An 18,449-nucleotide genomic window follows, 5' to 3' on the forward strand; every position below is an offset into this window, starting at 1 on the left:
AACCATAGAGAAAAAGAATAGTCAACCTCTATCTGAAAATGTTTTTTTCTTATTGAAGTTTTGCTTGTGATGATTTTTATCAGGCTGTCAGGTAATGTAGGAAGTATGTAAACTGTTGGCAGGAGCACGTTGGTGTAAACTACCAGCTCTTGGCCTGTAGTGGTCACCCATGCTCCCAAAGAATCCAAGGCTGTCTGAAGATCCTCAACTGTTGGTAGAGTCTTTAATTTCTTTTGAAAACTGAAAATTGTCATTGTTTTTCCTAGTTAATATCAAACTTTTGAGGGGGAGAGCGTTAAAATTTGAGTAGGCTGTAGTAAATGTCACAGTTGAAGTAAATTAAAATATTTTTTAAAAAATAACATTTTCTCATCTTTTATACTTGGAAAAGACACATCTTGGGTGGGCAAAGTTCTCAATAATATGATACTGTGAGATTTCATTTTACTATAAGAGAAAGGAAAATTTTATCAATAGGATCCATTTTCTTTACTATTTTGAAGTTTTTCCTTTTAATTCTTACCAGGTTAGTTTTGGGAGGAGAGAGGGTCTCATGCTGATTTGCTATTTAAAGGAAAACCTGGGCTCTGTCTTTGCTAAATTTAACGATTAAGAGGAAAATCTACTTTGTAGCCTCAGAGCACATCATATAGTTACTTGTCAGTCTGCAGGCTCTGGAACAGACCTTCCCAGGCATGGCATTTTCTGAGTCAGACTGGAAATGCCTTGTGGTGTACTATTGTGTATATTGCTTAAAGTCTCTCATTTCATTTCACATTGTTAGTACAAATATTTATTGTATCTCTCTCTCTTTTTTTTTAATGCTAAATTCTAGCTGCAGTATAGGCAGCTCTTAAATTCTTGATCCCCCCAACTTTGCCTCTCAGGTGCTGGTATTTACAAGTGTGTACCTTTACACCTGTCCCAACGTGCATCTTAAAGGTTATATGAATATATTTTTACATTTTGAATTTTCTTCCAAAGGGTTAAAATGAGGCTAAGAAGAGGAGAAAAGCCAGCACCTGGGAGCTAACACCCAATTGGCTGCCTTTTGTAATATATAATTTGCCTAAGATTGTGCACTGAGCACAAGCTTTTGTTTTCTAATTGATTTACGGTTTGAGCCACTTGTACCTCATCCCCTACTGCCCTGCACACAGTGCCAGCAAGCACATTTCAGGGAGCGATGATGAATTACAGTGCACTGGTGGTGCCAGTACCTGGAGTCAAAGCTGCGTGCTGCACGGAGCCACATTAACAGGCGCAGGATCAGCTCTGGCAGAATCTTGTCTCAAGCTCAGAAGCGACCATTTGTTCATCTGATCACTTGCTGCAATCTGTCTATCAGACTGTAATTGAAAGTAAAGATTAAAATCACACTGTTACAGCTTTTAATTTCTTAATTGAGACAAAGTTTTAAGTGCTCAAAGGTCAAAAGAGAAGAGACTTGTGACGAGGGAATGTGAAATTATAAGATTTTCTATTGTGTATGAAGTTTGGGGTATTTTATTAAATGTTCTTTTGTCTAGACAAAAGGAATAATTTAAAATAATGCTGGTCTGTTTTATCTTTATCTTACTTGTAAGATTTACTTCATTCTCACGAGACTCTGCTTGATTTCCTGTGTTTGATCCACATTTACTGTGTAAATAATTCATTTGCACATAAGTCGATTGTCATCAAGTGATATAAGTTAGAGAGTGTGAAAAAATTCCCCCCCACACTATAGCACCTATAAGTGGTGCCTTTTGTGATATAAAGAGATTAAAATCCAGTAATAGGATGAGACCCCCAAGATAGGCAAGCCCTCTGGCTTAGCAGGCTTTGGTGTTTCCTTCAGAGCTGGTGCTCAAAACAGTGGGTGTGCCTGCTTTGTGAAGGCAGTCCACCTTAAACTGTTTTGTGTGGTGTCTGTGGGTTCCGGGATCGAACTATGAAGGAGCAGATTTATGGCGGCCACTGGGCACAACAAATTAAGTTGACAGTGATGTATGAGGGCACAATAGCATGCTGATCCCTCAGTCTCGCGGCTGGACGCCTCCTGCTTCATTTGGCTCTTGTTAGTTCTGTTAGCAACTAAATAATGAAATTCTGCTGACTGATTTCTGTTTTCCATTTTTCTCTTTTCACCTCTGCTTCCTAAAACCACTCATTCCCAGACCCATCCTCATGCCAACAAACTGCCCTTGAAGGATTCTTTCACTTACGAGGACTACAGGTTGGTGTAAGGGGCACTGTGTTAAGGGTGGTTTCTGAGGAAATGCAGGATCTGGTGAGGGAAGCTCATGAGCAAATGACCTGCTGTGACCACTTATGGTGCTGAAATTGGGCGGTCCCAGAAGCCACTGTGAGCAGCTTTGATAAGCACTGGCATTTTGACAGCCACTTAGAAACTGCTGTGAACCTGCAATGCTAGTGACTTGAGCTTAACATTAGTGTTAAGTATTACTAAAGAAGCTTTTTCTCTTTTGACCAGATCATATTAGTGTGAAGTGGGGATTTGTTTTGAACAAAAAGTTAATGCACTACACAATGTAATAAAAGTGTCATGTCCTACATCTCATACACACCTTAGAAAAGGAGAGACAGCAACCACTTGTCAGTGGAGGCTTAGAACAGGGTAGGGTCAGCATTTGGGTGAGAAGGGAGCTGAGGCCCCTGCTGCTCCTGCCTCCTCTTAGCATTCTTCCTTGCATTGCCTTCGTTTCCTGCCCCTCCTTTCCCTCAATCCTGGATTTAGTTCTAAATGGCATGAAAACACCTGAAAACTGGGAGCCCTTCAGTAACCCCAGCTGTTTGGTTGTGTGCATTCTCATGCAGGTGGCTTTAGATAGCTCACTCTTAACTCTCTTATTTCTTTTTGTCACAGGTGGGCAGTCTCTTCAGTTATGACACGACAAAACCAAATTCCCACAGAGGATGGCTCCCGGGTGACCTTGGCCCTGATTCCTTTATGGGACATGTGCAATCATACCAATGGCCTGGTAAAGATTTTCTCTGGGGGTAGAGTCTGGAGGCTGCTGAGCTTCTGGGTGGATATTCTTGGCTTCTGTTTCCCCTTGCCAGCTCCCACCAGGAGGACAAGCAGAAGCAAACCCTGCTGCTTCCTGTCTCCCTGTAGTAGAAGCTGTGTGTCTTCTTCATACTGAAAACCAAGAATGCCAGTCTTAGGCCACTTTGAGAAACTGCAGCGACTGCCCTTGTGTGTTCAGAAATCACAACCGTAGCTCTCACATTCATTTTCTTGTCTTACTGGATCACAGACTGAACAAACCACTTTTCTTTTTTTCTTACAAGTATGGGTTTATTGAAGAAAACTTTCCATCTTTTTGGCTTTCTCTCTTATAGCCCTTTTTCCCCCTCTGCTGACTCTTTTTCACCCCTTGTCCCATTCTGTTCCTTGCCTACTTTGATTACCTGCTTTGCTCAGGAGCCCATGTGTGTGGGGGGAGGCTTGTGTGCTAGGTTCTGGGCACAAGCACAGGGCTGGGAGAATGAAGACAGGAAGCATCTTCATGTGGCTGATTCTGTGAAGGAGGAAGGCAGGTCCTGTTCCTCTGCATTCTTGGGTTCCAGGCAGTGTGGGGCTGAAGCTTTCTCTGTGCTGAGGACTTCCTGGTCCCCACAGGTAGGGAGATAAGAAAAAACAGATCATTCTAAATTTCTCAGTACTGCTAGTCTGCAGGGTTAGTTGGGTTTGATTCCTGCTTCTCAGTGCCAGCTTGCTTTGTTATTATTAGTCATATTATAAATAGATTAAAGAAATGCTGAAAATGATTATTTTGCATCTATACAGCGGCCAGAACACATGCGCTGTGTGCCAAGCACTCAAAGCAGACTGTCCTGCTAATTCTGGTAGTCTTTCAGATCTTAACAATATTAAATTATAGAAGGAAGAAGAATTACACTTTTATAATTACATTTTTGTCTTAATTTAGATATGCTTAATTTAATTAGTAGGACTAAGGAATAGTAGCATGCTTTACATTTTCATTAATGAATGTAATTTTACATTCTTTGTCCTTTTTTCTCCTTTAGAAATATTTTAAAACTGATGATAGGCTTGAAATTAAAAAAAAAAATTCATGTAGCCTTAAATATCTGATCCGTGTGTTTCCTTTTCCCCTCTTTATTGAACTAGATCACTGTTTCCCAAACTCAGTCAGTCATTAAAGTTAATTTTCATTTCCATTGTTAAAAAAATCAAAAAGAATTAAACAACACAGAAGTCTCTAGCAATGTAAGCCGTTCTTCTGCGTTCCCAGTCTCCTCTGGTTTACTAGCTACATGGAAGGCTGCTACATCTCGGGGCTCTGCTCTCCTGTCCTGTAACTGTTTGTGCCACCCTAACATGTTCGTAGGCGTGCTGAGTCTGGGCATTGGTGTTCCTCTCAAATTAAGACTAACAGGCAGCTCTTGGCATATCTTCTGTAATATAATTTGGGTGGTTTGTGATCTGTCGTGGTTCTCTGCTGACCCTCAGGAGGTTTGTTCAAGAAGCCCATGTATCTTCTTGCCCCACACACTTGACACCTTTGTTGTTTGTTTCTATTGTCATAAGGAATGGAGTTTTCAAACTGTAAAATTGCGTATCATATATTTGACTGTTAGCTTCTTTTTAAAGTGAAGTGCTTGAACTCAAGGCTTGACTTTTCAAGCAAAGTTTTTTTTTTAAATCTTTTTATTTAAATAACATTTTTTCATTTATTTCATATACCATCCAGTTTCTCCTCCCTCCTCTGCTCTTGACCCTCCCCTCTCCCATCTACTCCCCTCCCCCATCCACTCCTCCTCCATCTCCATCCAGAAAGGAGCAGGCCTCCCAGGGGCTTGAGCAAAGCAGGACACATCAAGTTGAGGCAGGACTGAGCTCCTCCCCTTAAATTGAGGCGGGCCCAGGTAATCCAGTATGGGGAATAGTTTACCAAAAGCCACCTAAGTGTCAGGGAGAGGTCCTGCTCTCACTGTTAGAAGCCCTACTAAGAGACCAAGCTACAGGATTGTCACACATCTGCAGAGGGCCTAGGTTGGTCCAGCATCCATGAGCTCCTGTGAGCTCTGAGCACAGGTCAGCTGTCTCTGTGGGTTCCCCCATCATGACCCCCTCTGGCTGGTACAGTCCCTCCTCCCTTTCTTACTTAAGACTCTTGGACCTCCGCGCATTGTCATACAAAGGCTTTTAGTCCCCCTGTGTCTATGCTGACTCTCCTTGTATTATTAGGCTACTAGACTCTCATAGGGGAAATCGTGAGAAAGGTTCATACACCAGTGCTGTCTGCTTTTAACAGTAGTCCTGAGCCCTTTGGACACTGCAGCGGGAACAGTGCTGCTTAGAATTTTGGAAAATGGGAGTGAAGTCCTGGAGAAGCAGGTTTTAAGAGGTCACCAGGCCCAGTCCTAAGCTGTAGAAAGTGTGTATGTGTATGTGCTTTCCCACGTGCACAAGTTTGCAGGGTTGTCAGTGTGTGTGTGTGTGTGGGGGGGGTGAAGGCCGGAAGCCAAGGTTGCATGGTTTCCTCTTCTGTTCCCCACCTTGTATTTTTGAGACAAGGTCTCCCACATTAAACAAACCTGGAACCTGCTGCTTTGGCTAGGCTGTTTGGGAGCTTTGCCCGACTTTGCCACCCCCCGCCCACCAGCACCGTGATGATATGATGTTAAAGGTACTCACCACTATGCTTGGGTTTATTTGTTTATAATGTGGATGCTGGAGATCCAAACTCAGATTTTTATCCTTGCACAGCAAACATTTTACCCATTGAGCATTTCCCTCATCTTGGAAATGCTATCTTTAAATCTTGCTTGATCTGACTAAAAGTAGCAGAATTGACAGAATTCCTGTCTTCAAGTTATTCATTTAACCTGAGAAGGATTCTGCTAAGTGGTTTACAGGGCATGGTGTGCGTTGTGTTGAGTATACATAATATGACTCTCAGTCAGTGCGGTAAAAATCTTTCAAGGCCCTTCCGTTGAACTGTTGAAGATGTTTAGATTCCAAGCTTAGAGCAGAATCCCAGTTTTCATAAACACGTATAGATGTCACCTACCTTTGGCTTCTTGCTGTTTCTAGCCAGTACAACCCACCTCAGGACCTCTGTGTTTGCTGCTGCTCTTACCCAGAACATGTGTTCCCCAGATCTGATGAGACTCAAAGTTATTGTCAAGTGAGGCCACCCTGAGTATTCTTTGTAAACCAAGCATCACTTCCGTCACATAAGCCCCCTTCTTGTCCTATTTGTATGTCCTGCATTACCTATGCATTATAGTCTCATTTAAAACAACAACAACAAAAACAACCAAGTCTTTTGTAGCCTGGACTAGTCTTGAACTTGCTATGTAGTCATGGCCTTGCACTCATTTGTCTCTGAGTGCTAGGATTACAGGTTGTACTTGTCCACAGCCAGCCTCTACCCATTATTTTGGGAGGTCTATTCATTTCTTCTTTTTTGCTTGGGGTTGGGTCTGTCATATCCTCTTGTTTGGTGCTTTAAATTCACCAGCATACACACTCTGGCTTAGGAAAAAACAGCAGGACACACAAACACAGCTGTGATCTGTTTCTTCAGTTTTTCCACTGTCTTTTTCCAAGTTGAATCAACAAGTATGCATTCCTTCATTCCTTCTTCACACACAATGCAGGTAATAGATATGCACTAGGAGGGAATTGAAAAAAGATTGAAATGATGGTGTCCTCTGTATGTCGGAGGGAGTAACCATGTCACACCCTTCCTCCTGTGGTGCTACTTAATAGGTGAGCCTTTGCTTCCCCAGGACCAAAAGGAGCCAGACAAGTTGACACAGTTTAGGAGGTTGGCAGTGTTCAGGGATGGGGCATCAAGACAGACTGCTTATGCATTGGGGGGCCCTTGTTCCTCCCCTTGGAGTTTGTGCCTCAAGGCACGAAGGCAGTGTCAGGAGTTAGGGACTGTCCATGAAGCACTGGGTGCTCTGATTTGAAGAACACTCCTGGTCTCCTTGAGGATGGGGCAGGCACACATGCATGTGGTAGCAGCTAGAAAGGGGAGGATGAGAGGAGGTAAAATGGGGAAAGGAGCCCTGGAAAGAAGACAGGTTTCACAGTCTCAAAGCAAAACAGGAGTTACATAAAGGTAGTTCCATGCAAGAGGGAATGGGACAGTGGCCTGTATGACAGAGAACACCATGTTCTGAGGCCTCCTGGGAACTTGGTGTTGTCCAGGGCCACTGTGTGGTCAGCAGAACAACTGTGGTACAGGAACTTGCACTGCTCAGAAAGGCTTTGGAGATGCTGATAGAGGAAGGGTAAGAACTGTAGTCACAAGGGGAAACAGAATAAAAAGATCAAAAAGGTATGTAAGAGTTCTTGGGCAGTAAGGGTGGTCACTTCTATGCATTGCGTGCAGAGGCCCTTGCCAAGATAGGTTGGCTAGAGAAGATGTGGATGGGGGCAGGAGACTTTTCTGTACTGTCTGTACCATATAGGCTTAGAAACACTCACATTTATGTCTCTTAGCAGAAAGAGAGGAAGTAATAATCATTTACTTTGCCTTTAGTTACTTGAAAATTTTAGATGACTTTGTGATTACAGAGGAACGTAACGTAGTAGTGGCCCCTTTTCTTGTCCTCTTGATTCTTATGCAGTAGAACCACCACCCTTTTTTTTTTTTTTACTGGTGAAAGAGGCCAGGGCCTTATGTACTGCTCTACCACTGAACTAGACCCTGCCCCCACATTGATTTTTCACTATAAAAGTTATATAAAAGTAACACTTCTAAGTAAATACAGGTACCCCAGAGCATCCTGTGTGGGCATGCGACTTTCGTCATTTGTGGAGCCTTACTTGGGGCTCAAAGGCAGCAATTTTCTAATCATGTGCTTGGTGGAGACCTAGAAGTGATGCACAGTGTCTTCTCCCAAGAGAGATTTACTTCAGATCTGCAGTTTCCTGTACAATCTATGTTGTACATAGAAATGACTGAAATCCTCACCAGGCCTTTGCTGGAATCTTGAAAGTCTTTGCTGTCCCTGTAAGCACCCCTAGACACCTTGTCCTGAGGGACACTTGCCTCATCACCCTGTCTTTCTCTCCTGCCTAGATCACGACTGGTTATAACCTGGAAGATGACCGCTGTGAGTGCGTAGCCCTGCAGGACTTTCAGGCTGGAGATCAGGTAGGTTTCAGTGTTCTTTCCCTAACTGTGAGCCAACCTGTGAGCACTGAGTGGTGGCTTTGGTCATCCTAAGAACTATTGGGCATAGGGAGGAGTAGGAACGCGGATCTTTAGGATTGTTTCTGACCAAATCTTGGCACCGAAAATACTTTGAATGACACTTTGCATGCACAAAGAAAGCAGTGCCCTCTTTGTACAGTGAGCCACTCTATGTGATACCATATAGACCCCAGATAGACTCTGTTTGCAAGTGTTTTGTGTCATAAACTGCATTTCTTTAGAAAGAGGGGATATTTAAAAGAGATGGGATTTAGGTAGTTAAAACCTAAGGAAATTAGAACACACATACCTATCCTCATATACTTTTGCTGGGAGATGTCCATTTTTTTAACCTAATAATTTGGATGGAGGCACAGGTAAGTTTCCCAACAATTTTGAAATATACATCTATAAATATCTGCATTTATTAGTTTCACAACCCAGTATACAATAGAAAGTCAATACAGGGACAGACACTGCCTTCCACTTGGTCTGTTCTTCAGAAATGTTCACAACACTTTGACAGTGTGGAAGAGCACGAGCTGTGGAAGTGGTCTCTGACAGGAACTAATTCAGTTGCCTATTCTAGAATGTTACCCTGAAAGGAAGGAAGATGTGGCACATTCTAACAGTTTAAGAGGGGGCTGGCTGGCTGGAGTTGGATGAGAGGCTTGGCAGTCCTGGGTCTGTTTACCCATGTGCTCCCTCTCTCCCATCTAGTAGTAGACATATATGTTTGGCTTTCCTCTCCTTAGATAATTGGGGAAGTTAGAAGGACTGCATACCTTCACCTTCCATGCATCGTGCTGTACCAAGTGGATGTGTAGTTAGAAGTCTATCTGCTGATGTAAAGTAGCATTAATGCAGGAGTGTTAAGCCTCTGCGCTGCTGTTTTAAGGATACATACTAAGTTTGGTTTATGTCCTTCTATTTTTTTTTGTTTTACTGCATCTTAGATTTACATTTTTTATGGCACTCGGTCAAATGCAGAGTTTGTGATCCACAGTGGTTTTTTCTTTGACAATAATTCACACGACAGAGTAAAAATAAAGCTTGGAGTAAGTAAAAGTGACAGGCTCTACGCCATGAAGGCCGAGGTCTTGGCTCGCGCTGGCATCCCAACGTAAGTAGAAAAAAACATGGGTTGACTCTTTCCAGTGGTGTGTGCAGTATTTCCATGGCATAGTGTTTAATTGGTGTGTTAATAAAGCTTCTCCACAGTGCTGTGTTTTAATCCCTTTATCCCTGTTACACAGCAAATTTAGACCTTGGAGATGTGTGGTGATTTACCAGCGCTTCCAGATAGACATAATTGTGTCGCTAGCAGTGTTCACAGCTAGTTCCAGGGGATATGGCCTGCAGTCCCCGTTAAGTTAAATAAGTGCTCTGGTATCATTCATGTCTTTCACCTTGAAAAAGCTATAATGACCTGAATCAGTTTGTTTTATTTAACTCTTTGGCACCATTAATTTCTGTAATGAAGTCATGATCCTCAGTGATTCCATGAGTTTCTGGTTAGATTCTTTAAATTTTTCTTGCATTTGAGGTGTAAAATGGTAAAGAAGATTAGAATTATGATTTATTAGTCCTCCAGGGACTAGAGGAACTATTCTTAATGAAAATGGATTATCTGGCTTTTTTTATTGAACGTGTCAATATTTGATTAATGATAAAGTGTGAACTCAACATGAATTATTGTTACTGTATCTTAAGGACTATGAGTGTGTTTAATTCTCTCACCATGAGCATGTGGCCCCGAGAGTAAGGCCATTAGGCAGCAGGCATGCTGGGAGGGGTGGCCAGTGCATGACAAGGCCTTCCTACCCACCAGCTTCATGCTTTCCTAGTGCATGTCTTCGTTTAGTGACGCTCAGCTCTGCTTTCCTTGAGGACCACTGCTTGTGTGTAAATCTGGGCACCTTCCTCTGGATGAGCTGTGGGGCTTACCTCAGGTGTTGTTTTTTTCAGATCCAGTGTTTTTGCATTGCATTTTACTGAACCGCCCATCTCTGCCCAGCTTCTGGCTTTTCTCCGAGTATTCTGCATGACTGAAGGTAAAAATCATTTCTGATGAAAAAAAATTTTCTTTTTAAATTGTGGAAGTGTAAAACATGGGGGGTCAGATTAGAGACAAAATTCTTGAAATGGGAAGCACTTTTTGGTAGAGGGAGGTTGGCGATATTGGAGAAAGAACTAATCTTGTGTACTAGACTGGCAGAGTCCAGATATCCTGAGCAGGTTAGTAATAATGCAGACAGCTGTATTAGACAAAATGTGCCTGGCCACAGCTTCTTATTTCAGGTCCAGGAAGAATTAAATCCATGTATTGCTCACCCATTTATATATTAGCTTAGAACAAGTCATCAGAGCTTACTCTGTTTTTGTTCTTCTTCCTAAACTGTGCTCCAAATCACTGACCCTGAGGTTCATTTGTAAGGGATGGGGCCTGTTGTTATCAGCTACCTCAGTCTGATGCAAAATGACTAGAGAATAAGTGAATGATTGAATAGATAAATGAGCATTTGGGAAAGTGCAGCTGGTTAGAGCAGTCTATTGTGGCCACAGAGAAGTGGCTGTTCCTTACTGTTTCGCCCCCATCTCTTCTGTGTTCAGGGCTTGACAAGAAGCTGGATGTACAAGAACTTGGTCCTAGAATGTAGGTAGGCAATGTAGACACTGTTGCAGAACTAACTAGAGTAAGACAGGCTAACCATCCTTGGAGAGCAAGAATCTTCCAGAGATTCACCACCACTCACCAGGACCTTTTGTGAGCACAGGGTAGGATGAACTCTGGTATTTTCTTTCATATTTAGCAAGAGAGAGAAAGATATTCTGGCAATGGCTGTCCCTGTAGCTTGTGCAGTGCATCATGCTCAATATGGTGCTTCCTGTATTTTCATCTCTTCTGCCCTGTTAGCTGTTTCCTGTTGCATTGATGGAGTCTCCAGTTCAAAAAACTTAGGAAGGGGCTACTCAGCCAGTAATGAATGACCTTGACTCAGAACCAACCGCATTATTTCCAGAGTCCATGCCACAGACATCCCCACTTCCCTGCTGATGTGCAGAGAATAAAATTCATGGAACAATTCTTGCTGGAGACAGTGTATTTGCATGTGGGGAGGAGGGGAGAAAGGCAGAGCAGTGTCATCCTCTCTGCACAGGGAGAAACTCAGGCTGTGTGTGAGTGTCCCCAGGATAGCCAGACTTAGGCTACCTTGGGAAGGGGAGTGACTTGGAACCTCTGAGGAAGGGATGCCTGGTTTGTTGTTTAGGTCAGGCCAGCAGCTGCTTTGTATGTTTTCATATGACTTGTGTCCAGCTTTTCTGCACATCTGTTGGAGAGGAAGAGCATGGTCTCTGCCTTCCACACTGCAGTGTGAACTAGGGGTGAGGAAGAGTGACAGCAGTGACTTAACATTGGAGATTTCTGGAAAGAATTTTCTATTTCTAAGGAAGTGGGGTTTTTTTTTAAAAGATCTTTATCTCTAAACAAAGGTTATAAACTGACGAGTGAAGCATCTAAAACCCTGAATTTTACCATCGAACTGGATAGTTGTTTTTTAAACATCAGATAACATGCTTTTTTTTAAAAAAAAATCATTTTATGTCTATTGCTGTTCTTTAGTTTCTTTTCAGTCATCAGAAGACAATTTGTCATGTCAAGACAATTGATGTATTCTTTGAATTACTCCAACTAATACTAATAAAAGTTTGGTTTGCTGGCAGCACAGCTCCTCAATTTGAATTGTAAATAGTGACAGCTGTAGGGCATTTTGCTCTGAAAGAGATACTGTCTCACAGTTACATAAGAAGCATGGGTGTGTTTGTTGAACTGAATAGGATGGGCAGGAGATAAGTGCTCAGAGCCATTGCTGAATTCTTTCTTCTTACATATATTTTTGAAGGTGGTTGTGTTTATGTGTAATTTAAATTCCTGATGAGTGAGAGAGTCGTTTTTTCCTTGACTAAGATTTCTATAGTCCATGTACTTGTTCCTTCCTATCTTTGGCTTACTTGTAACAAGATGGGGTATATAATTACCAAATGGAGGGTCCCAGGGTGATAGTGACTCTTCTCAGTGTCTTTAAGACATTTTATTTTCATCTTAATTTATTTATTTATATGAACTGTTTGCCTGCATGTGTAACTGTGCACCGTGTATGTGCAGTGACTACAAAGACCAGAAGAGAGCATTGAATACCCTGGACTGTTTGCTATAGACTGTTGTGGGCTGCTATGTGGGTGCTGGGAATTGAACCTGGGATCACTGGAAGGGCAGCCAGTGCTCTTAACCCTGAACCATTCCTTCAGCTCTACTTTTTGGTGCAGTTGGTAGGACTGAGGTCATCACTCAGGGTCTAGAAAACAGTTCTGTGATAGTGAGGGATGTGGCCATAGAATGTCTTCAGAAAGAGTGAGCCTATCCGAAGGCTCTCAGTGTGTCTCTTTGAGAGACTACCTTTCAGGGAGGTCTCATGTTACCACCTGGTGTGGAGTTCAGCTCTGCCTCTGCCTGGAGAGTCTGAAAGAGTCTGGAATATGCGGGTGCTGTGAGGGACCTTAGGGTGCCCCACCCCCTTAAAGTGAGGGCTGTGCTGTTCCTTCCTGTTTGATTGCTATGTATCTTCTTGTAGAGGAATTGAAAGAGCATTTGCTAGGGGACAGCGCCATTGACAGGATCTTCACTCTGGGGAACTCTGAGTTTCCTGTCAGCTGGGACAATGAAGTCAAACTGTGGACATTTCTGGAAGATAGAGCCTCACTTCTTTTAAAAACATATAAAACGACAATTGAGGTAATTAGCCCAATGAATGAAGATCCTGCTTTGATGTGTTTCTAGTCCTTACTATATTCTGATTCTTAGCAGAATGTATATTTGACATTCTTTATTCACAGTCAGCGTTTTTCTGTTTATCATGTTTATACTTAATAGCATTGCTGATAAATTTTATAAATGTAGTACATTTTACAAATTCAATGCTTTTTTGCTTTGTTTTTTGTTTTTTTGTTTTGTTTGGGTTTGGGGGGCTTTGTTTTTTTGTTTTGTTTTTTGTTTGTTTGTTTTTTGGGATAGGGTTTCTCTGTGTAGCCTGGCTGTCCTGGAACTCTGGCTTCAAACTCAGAGATCCACCTGCCTCTTCCTCCAGGGTGCTGGGATTAAAGGTGCACCTGTCTGACTCAAACTTAGTACTTTTAAAAACTATTTTTAATTCATATGATACCACAAACATGAATTTGTATTTAGCTTCAAAGCTTTTATTACCCTTTTATTCCCCACCCCTCTCTCACCTTCTCGTTTTCTCTCTTTTGTACCAACATGTGGTACATTACTGGGGATTAAACCTAGAGCCTTGTGTGTGCCACAAAAGCCCACGTCCTCTTTAGTTTCAGGACAGAGCCTCATTAAGACTGGCCATAAACTCTGTAGCCCACCCAGGCCTCAGTCTTAAAACCATCCTGTCTCAGCTTCCTGACCAGCTAGGCTTACAGACTGTGCACCAGGCTTGGCTAAAAATATTTCTTTGTCTCTAATTCTTTAGTTCATGTCCTTCATCCTGGGCCCAACATGAGGGCTCCAGTCAAGGTGATTAAAGTAAATATTGCCCTCCATTTTGTGTTGGCTCCATTTGACTTGGCCTTTGTTTTGAGAGATATAACTTAACTGTACAAGATTCATAAGTCAAACTGGTTTTGATGGGCATATCGAGTTGGCAGGTGGTCTGAATGGCTTCTAGCACCCTTAACCCCCCTCAGGCTGACCCAGTGCCCTTTGCAGCTTTGCTGATCTAGTGTTCTTTTCTTTAACTTGGTGTCGCACTCTTCCCCCCCAGGAAGATAAGATCGTCTTGAAAAACCCTGACCTGTCTGTTCGTGCCACAATGGCCATCAAATTGCGCTTGGGTGAAAAAGAAATTTTGGAAAAAGCGGTGAAGAGCGCAGCTATGAACCGGGAGTACTACCGCAAACACATGGAGGAGAGGGCTCCACTGCCCAGATACGAGGAGAGTGACCTGGGACTCTTGGAGGGCAGTGTGGGGGACTCTAGGCTCCCTCTGGTCCTGAGAAAGCTCGAGGAGGAGGCAGGGGTGCAGGAGTCTCTGAGCCTCACGGAGACTGTCAGCAAAGCCAAGGCTGCTGAGAATGGGCTCATCAATGGGGAAAACGTGATCCCTAATGGGACCAAAGAGTCTTCGGGCAGCGTGGATGAAGTGAAGGAGCGACTCTGAGGTGCACTCATTGGGAATCCAGTTTAGCAGAAATTGTGGACAGCCCACTACATCTGTGTTCCTTGTTAACATTTTTCTTTTCGCAGAGAGGAAAATATGTTTTTGCTGCTTTATATAAAAGTGATTTTTAAGTTATTTTAAAGATCTAGCTTCCCTTTTTGATTAAGATTACCATCTTGCTTCTGGGCTGAACAAACTAGTCAACAGTGACAGGGAGGAGGTGCCTTTGGGGACTGTGCAGACCTTGTGTGGGCACTTGCATCTCTTCCTGGGGAAGAGTTGAGGTCCTTGCTCAACTGTGCTCAGCAGGCCTACTACCCTTACTCCAGAATGAAAGCGGGCTCTGCCTCTGCTGCGGAGCCAAGGTTCAACTCTGGGTGTTCAGCGGACAGTGGGAATGAGGCACAGTGCAAAGACAGCCAAGTGAGGTCTGGGCAAATCAGTGTTTTGTTTGTTTTTTGTTTTTTTCTCAAAAATAATATCCCCCATATCAAAAGAAAAGATAAGGTGGCAACCTAATTTTTAATGGCTTAAAATATTGGTGATATTAATTATATAAATACACACATCTATCTAGTGATTTCTAAGGATTTGTTTTCTTTTTGTGTTCTGTTTTGCTGCATTAAAAACTTATCCTTTTCCATAAATCAAAGTAGGACTTGAGTCCTCTTCCTTAGTTTTAAATGCTGGCTCTGAGTTCATCAGAGTGGTGCACTGACTTCCAGTGATTGCAGTGGGCTGTTGCAGACGCAGCTGCAGCTTCATGCAGTGGGTTCAGGAGGCGGTGTCTCCCTGGCTTTTCCAGTTTTCACAGGCTAGAGATTTTCAAAGCTACCCTTTTGAGTAAAACCCCTTATTAAAAGAAAAACATGACTGGTGTTCTTGTTTGTTTGCTTGTTTGTTCTGTTAGAAGTAGAGCAGGCTTTGAGTCAAGCTTTTATGCAGATCCCACGTATTCTCTAACCGTTGGGGACTTTGCCACGCCACAGGCTGTGTTCATCATAGACACAGAGACTTGATGGGAGCATGCCTGGGTGCCCAGAGGCCTGCACAGCCCCATCCCATCTTAAGCTGCCAGCAATGCTTCAGTGGGATCCCAGGCCACAGGATGGCAACAGAAGGCAGGTTGGCTTTCAGGGGATGTGGAGTGTAGGACAGTGTCCCTCTGGAGGAAAGGATGGGATCTGCCACCAAAAGGAATCTAGTTTTCAGGGTACTGATTCATGTTCAGTTTTCCTTGACCACACATTTTTATGTCATCACTGACATCTGAACTATCACGGCCAGGGCTCATTTTGAAAACCGCTGTGTAAATGATTCACTGTGGTTTGATAAGAGCTGTAGAGATATGGGAGTTGTGTAGCATCCATGGCTCTGCTCAGAGAAGACACTGCTCCAGAGACAATCGCATGGCTGTCTGCTCTGGGTTCAGATGGGCTGGAAAGACTCCCTGCTGCACTGGATGCTGGTATGTACTTGTGTGAGGCAGGGGCCGTCTGAAACTACGTGATGCCAGGTCTCCTGCCAGCCTTAGACTGGAGGTACTTTACCATCCATGTGGAGCTTACATAATGATCTCTGTCTCCTTGGATTTTCTAGTTAATGCTGCTGAAACAATGTTTGCATTAATTTGCCTGTAAATACAGTTTTTCACTAGACTAAAAGTTTTCAAGCCTAATGCAAAAAATGCCTTGTGCATAGATGTGTACAGTCCTGGGGTAAAAGAGCACCATAGCATGGGGTAGATTGTAAACTGTTTGCTGGGGAAGTTTGAATTAGATAGAGCTGAGAGAGCTAGGATTCCAGTTCTAGTCTCTAAAACACCTTTGAAAGACATGGTGACAGCCACTCCTGGGGCCCCGCAGTCTGTTCTGTCAGTTACTTTTCCATCACAAGGTCTGTGAGCCATTGGAGCACCAAGTCACTGAGTGTGATGTCAGAGGCAGAGTGGCTGTGGAGCAGCGCTGCTTTCCAGGCAAAAGGAACCACATTGTCTCCTACCTAGTCACAGGCACCCCAGGAGCCACACTGTCGCCGTTCAGAAACGAAGGGAAAGTGATTCAGTGGTATTGAAGAACCCTCATTGCCATATGTCATGAAAATGGATCTTCCTCTCAGGTCATGTTGAAATTTTCTTTCTTCCCTAGAGCTGTTGAACACGAGGTTCTGCTAGTCTTGGAAGTGCTACCACCTCCTGGCCTGTAAACATCATGAGATTCACTGCCCTAAAAAATGCCTAGTTTTTCCTACACACTGGCAATTTATTGTTTTCTCCCAGTAGTTTCTAAAACAGGTCCACTAAGGTACACTTCATGTTTTAAAGAGAGATGGGGTAATATGTTAATATCTCCAGGTTCCCATTATATACAGTGTTGCTGAATTAAATATTCACTTAAAATGAGAAAATTGGGCTGTGAATGTAGCTCAGTAGGCAGAGTGTTTGCCTAGTGTGCACAAAACCCTGAGTCCAATCCTTGGTACTGCATATCAGGTTTGGTAGCACATATCTGTAATCCCAGCACTGAGGGGGTGGAGAAAAGAAGGTCTCTGGACTGCATAAGATTCTGTCTCCAATTAAAAATGAGTAAAAACACCGGCGAGGGGTGCTAAAGAGATAGCTGGGTGCATGGTATTTGTTGTAAAAGCATGTGGACCTGAATTTGGATCCCAGAACCAATGTGAAAAGGTTAGGATAGATAGGTGGTTCTTGAGGTATGCTTAAAATCTCCACAAAGCACCCAAAGGACATCCCAGAGTGGCCGCCTCTCTGATGACCCTGTCAGCTTTAGCATGCGACGGCATTCTTTCTTCCCTTGGGCCCTCTCCACCTTTCACTCATGCCAAGTCCCTTCTCCAGCATGCTACTGAGCAAACGTTTACTGCAGTCAGTGTCTGCCAGGACTCATACCTTTCCAGACTGTCTGTAAGCAGGACCATAGCCTAGGAAGTCAGGTAGCCCTGAAGTAAAGTCCTGACCCACCACATTCACCCCTGCCTGTGACACAGAACAAGTGTATTAATGCACAGGGTGGGATTTATTGTCATTCTCTCCTTCTTCCTCTTCTTCCCTCCCCCTCTTGCTTTGTGAAAAGGTTTTGTTCAGGCTGACCTGAAACTCCTGATGCTCCTGCCTTAGCCTCCTTATTGCTAAGATTACAGGCATGCGCCTACTCCTTGGTAAGAGGCTTGGCTTTCTTGACTACAAAGTGGAGTGGACATAGGTTGTTGGGAGAATGTCAGCGATTATAGTAAGATTTAGTAGCCAGCTCCCTGGACTGTTGAAGGAATCATGCCATAATCTGAAGACACTAATCCCATCCTGGGACAGGGCAGTACTCTCAGGAGAGAATTCCCATCAGCCCCAGGATTTTAACACATGGCCTTGGCTCAGGAGACTGCTGTCATATCCCCCGGGTACACTGAAAACATTATTTTGTACATATTAGTGTCACTGTGAACTCAGCTTTCACATCTTCCAGATAGCTCAAAATAAGCCCCAAAGGTTGATGGAAATGACAGCCGACTCAAGTCACAGCAAGAGATGGCAGTTAGAGCCGTATGCACCTCAGTTGGACAATTCTGGAAATAATACCACAGCTGGCACCAGAGCATCCTGTCAAGCAAGTCCTAAAAGGCAAATGATGGAAACTTCCTGTTAACCCCCCCCCCCCCCCCCAAATATCATGACGTTTGTTCCTTTCTGGTATTTGTTGAAATAGCCAGTGTTGGGCATATGTTACCCAGTGATCCCAGTGCTGATACCAGAAAGACTCCGGTAATTACAGCCAGGGATTTAGTCCTAACACTTCTTGGACTTTAAAGGGACCAGAGCTGGTGTCTTAGAAAGGTTCTTTCAGGAAAAAAGGGAAATGGGACTTTATCTCCTGATCTAATGTATCAAAAAATTGATGCCACCATTGTCATTTTCACCGTTGTCTGTCCTTCCCCCTTCCTCCCTTCCCTCCCCCCCTACACACACACATTTTTTAAAGCAGATGCTGAAATAGAAGCCCCCTGAAGCTGTCAGCTCCTG

At 43.4% G+C, this 18,449-nt stretch overlaps 1 protein-coding gene across 1 annotated transcript in view; it reads left to right on the plus strand.

The window, feature by feature from the left end:
- Positions 1-15,063, plus strand: part of Setd3 (SET domain containing 3, actin histidine methyltransferase) — a 68,182-nt gene extending 53,119 nt beyond the window's left edge. The window contains exons 7-13 of the mRNA XM_041633311.1: positions 2,160-2,218; positions 2,870-2,984; positions 8,076-8,150; positions 9,146-9,312; positions 10,158-10,243; positions 12,824-12,984; positions 14,021-15,063. Of these exons, the coding sequence (XP_041489245.1) occupies positions 2,160-2,218; positions 2,870-2,984; positions 8,076-8,150; positions 9,146-9,312; positions 10,158-10,243; positions 12,824-12,984; positions 14,021-14,416 (1,059 nt within the window). The 3' untranslated portion in view covers positions 14,417-15,063. The remainder of the gene's footprint in view (positions 1-2,159; positions 2,219-2,869; positions 2,985-8,075; positions 8,151-9,145; positions 9,313-10,157; positions 10,244-12,823; positions 12,985-14,020) is intronic.
- The last annotated feature ends 3,386 nt before the right edge of the window (positions 15,064-18,449 follow it).

This window comes from Microtus oregoni, unplaced genomic scaffold (genome assembly GCF_018167655.1).
Source record: "Microtus oregoni isolate MIOR12 unplaced genomic scaffold, Mior012 000043F_ref0000047, whole genome shotgun sequence".
In the NCBI taxonomy this organism is placed as follows: domain Eukaryota; kingdom Metazoa; phylum Chordata; class Mammalia; order Rodentia; family Cricetidae; genus Microtus; species Microtus oregoni.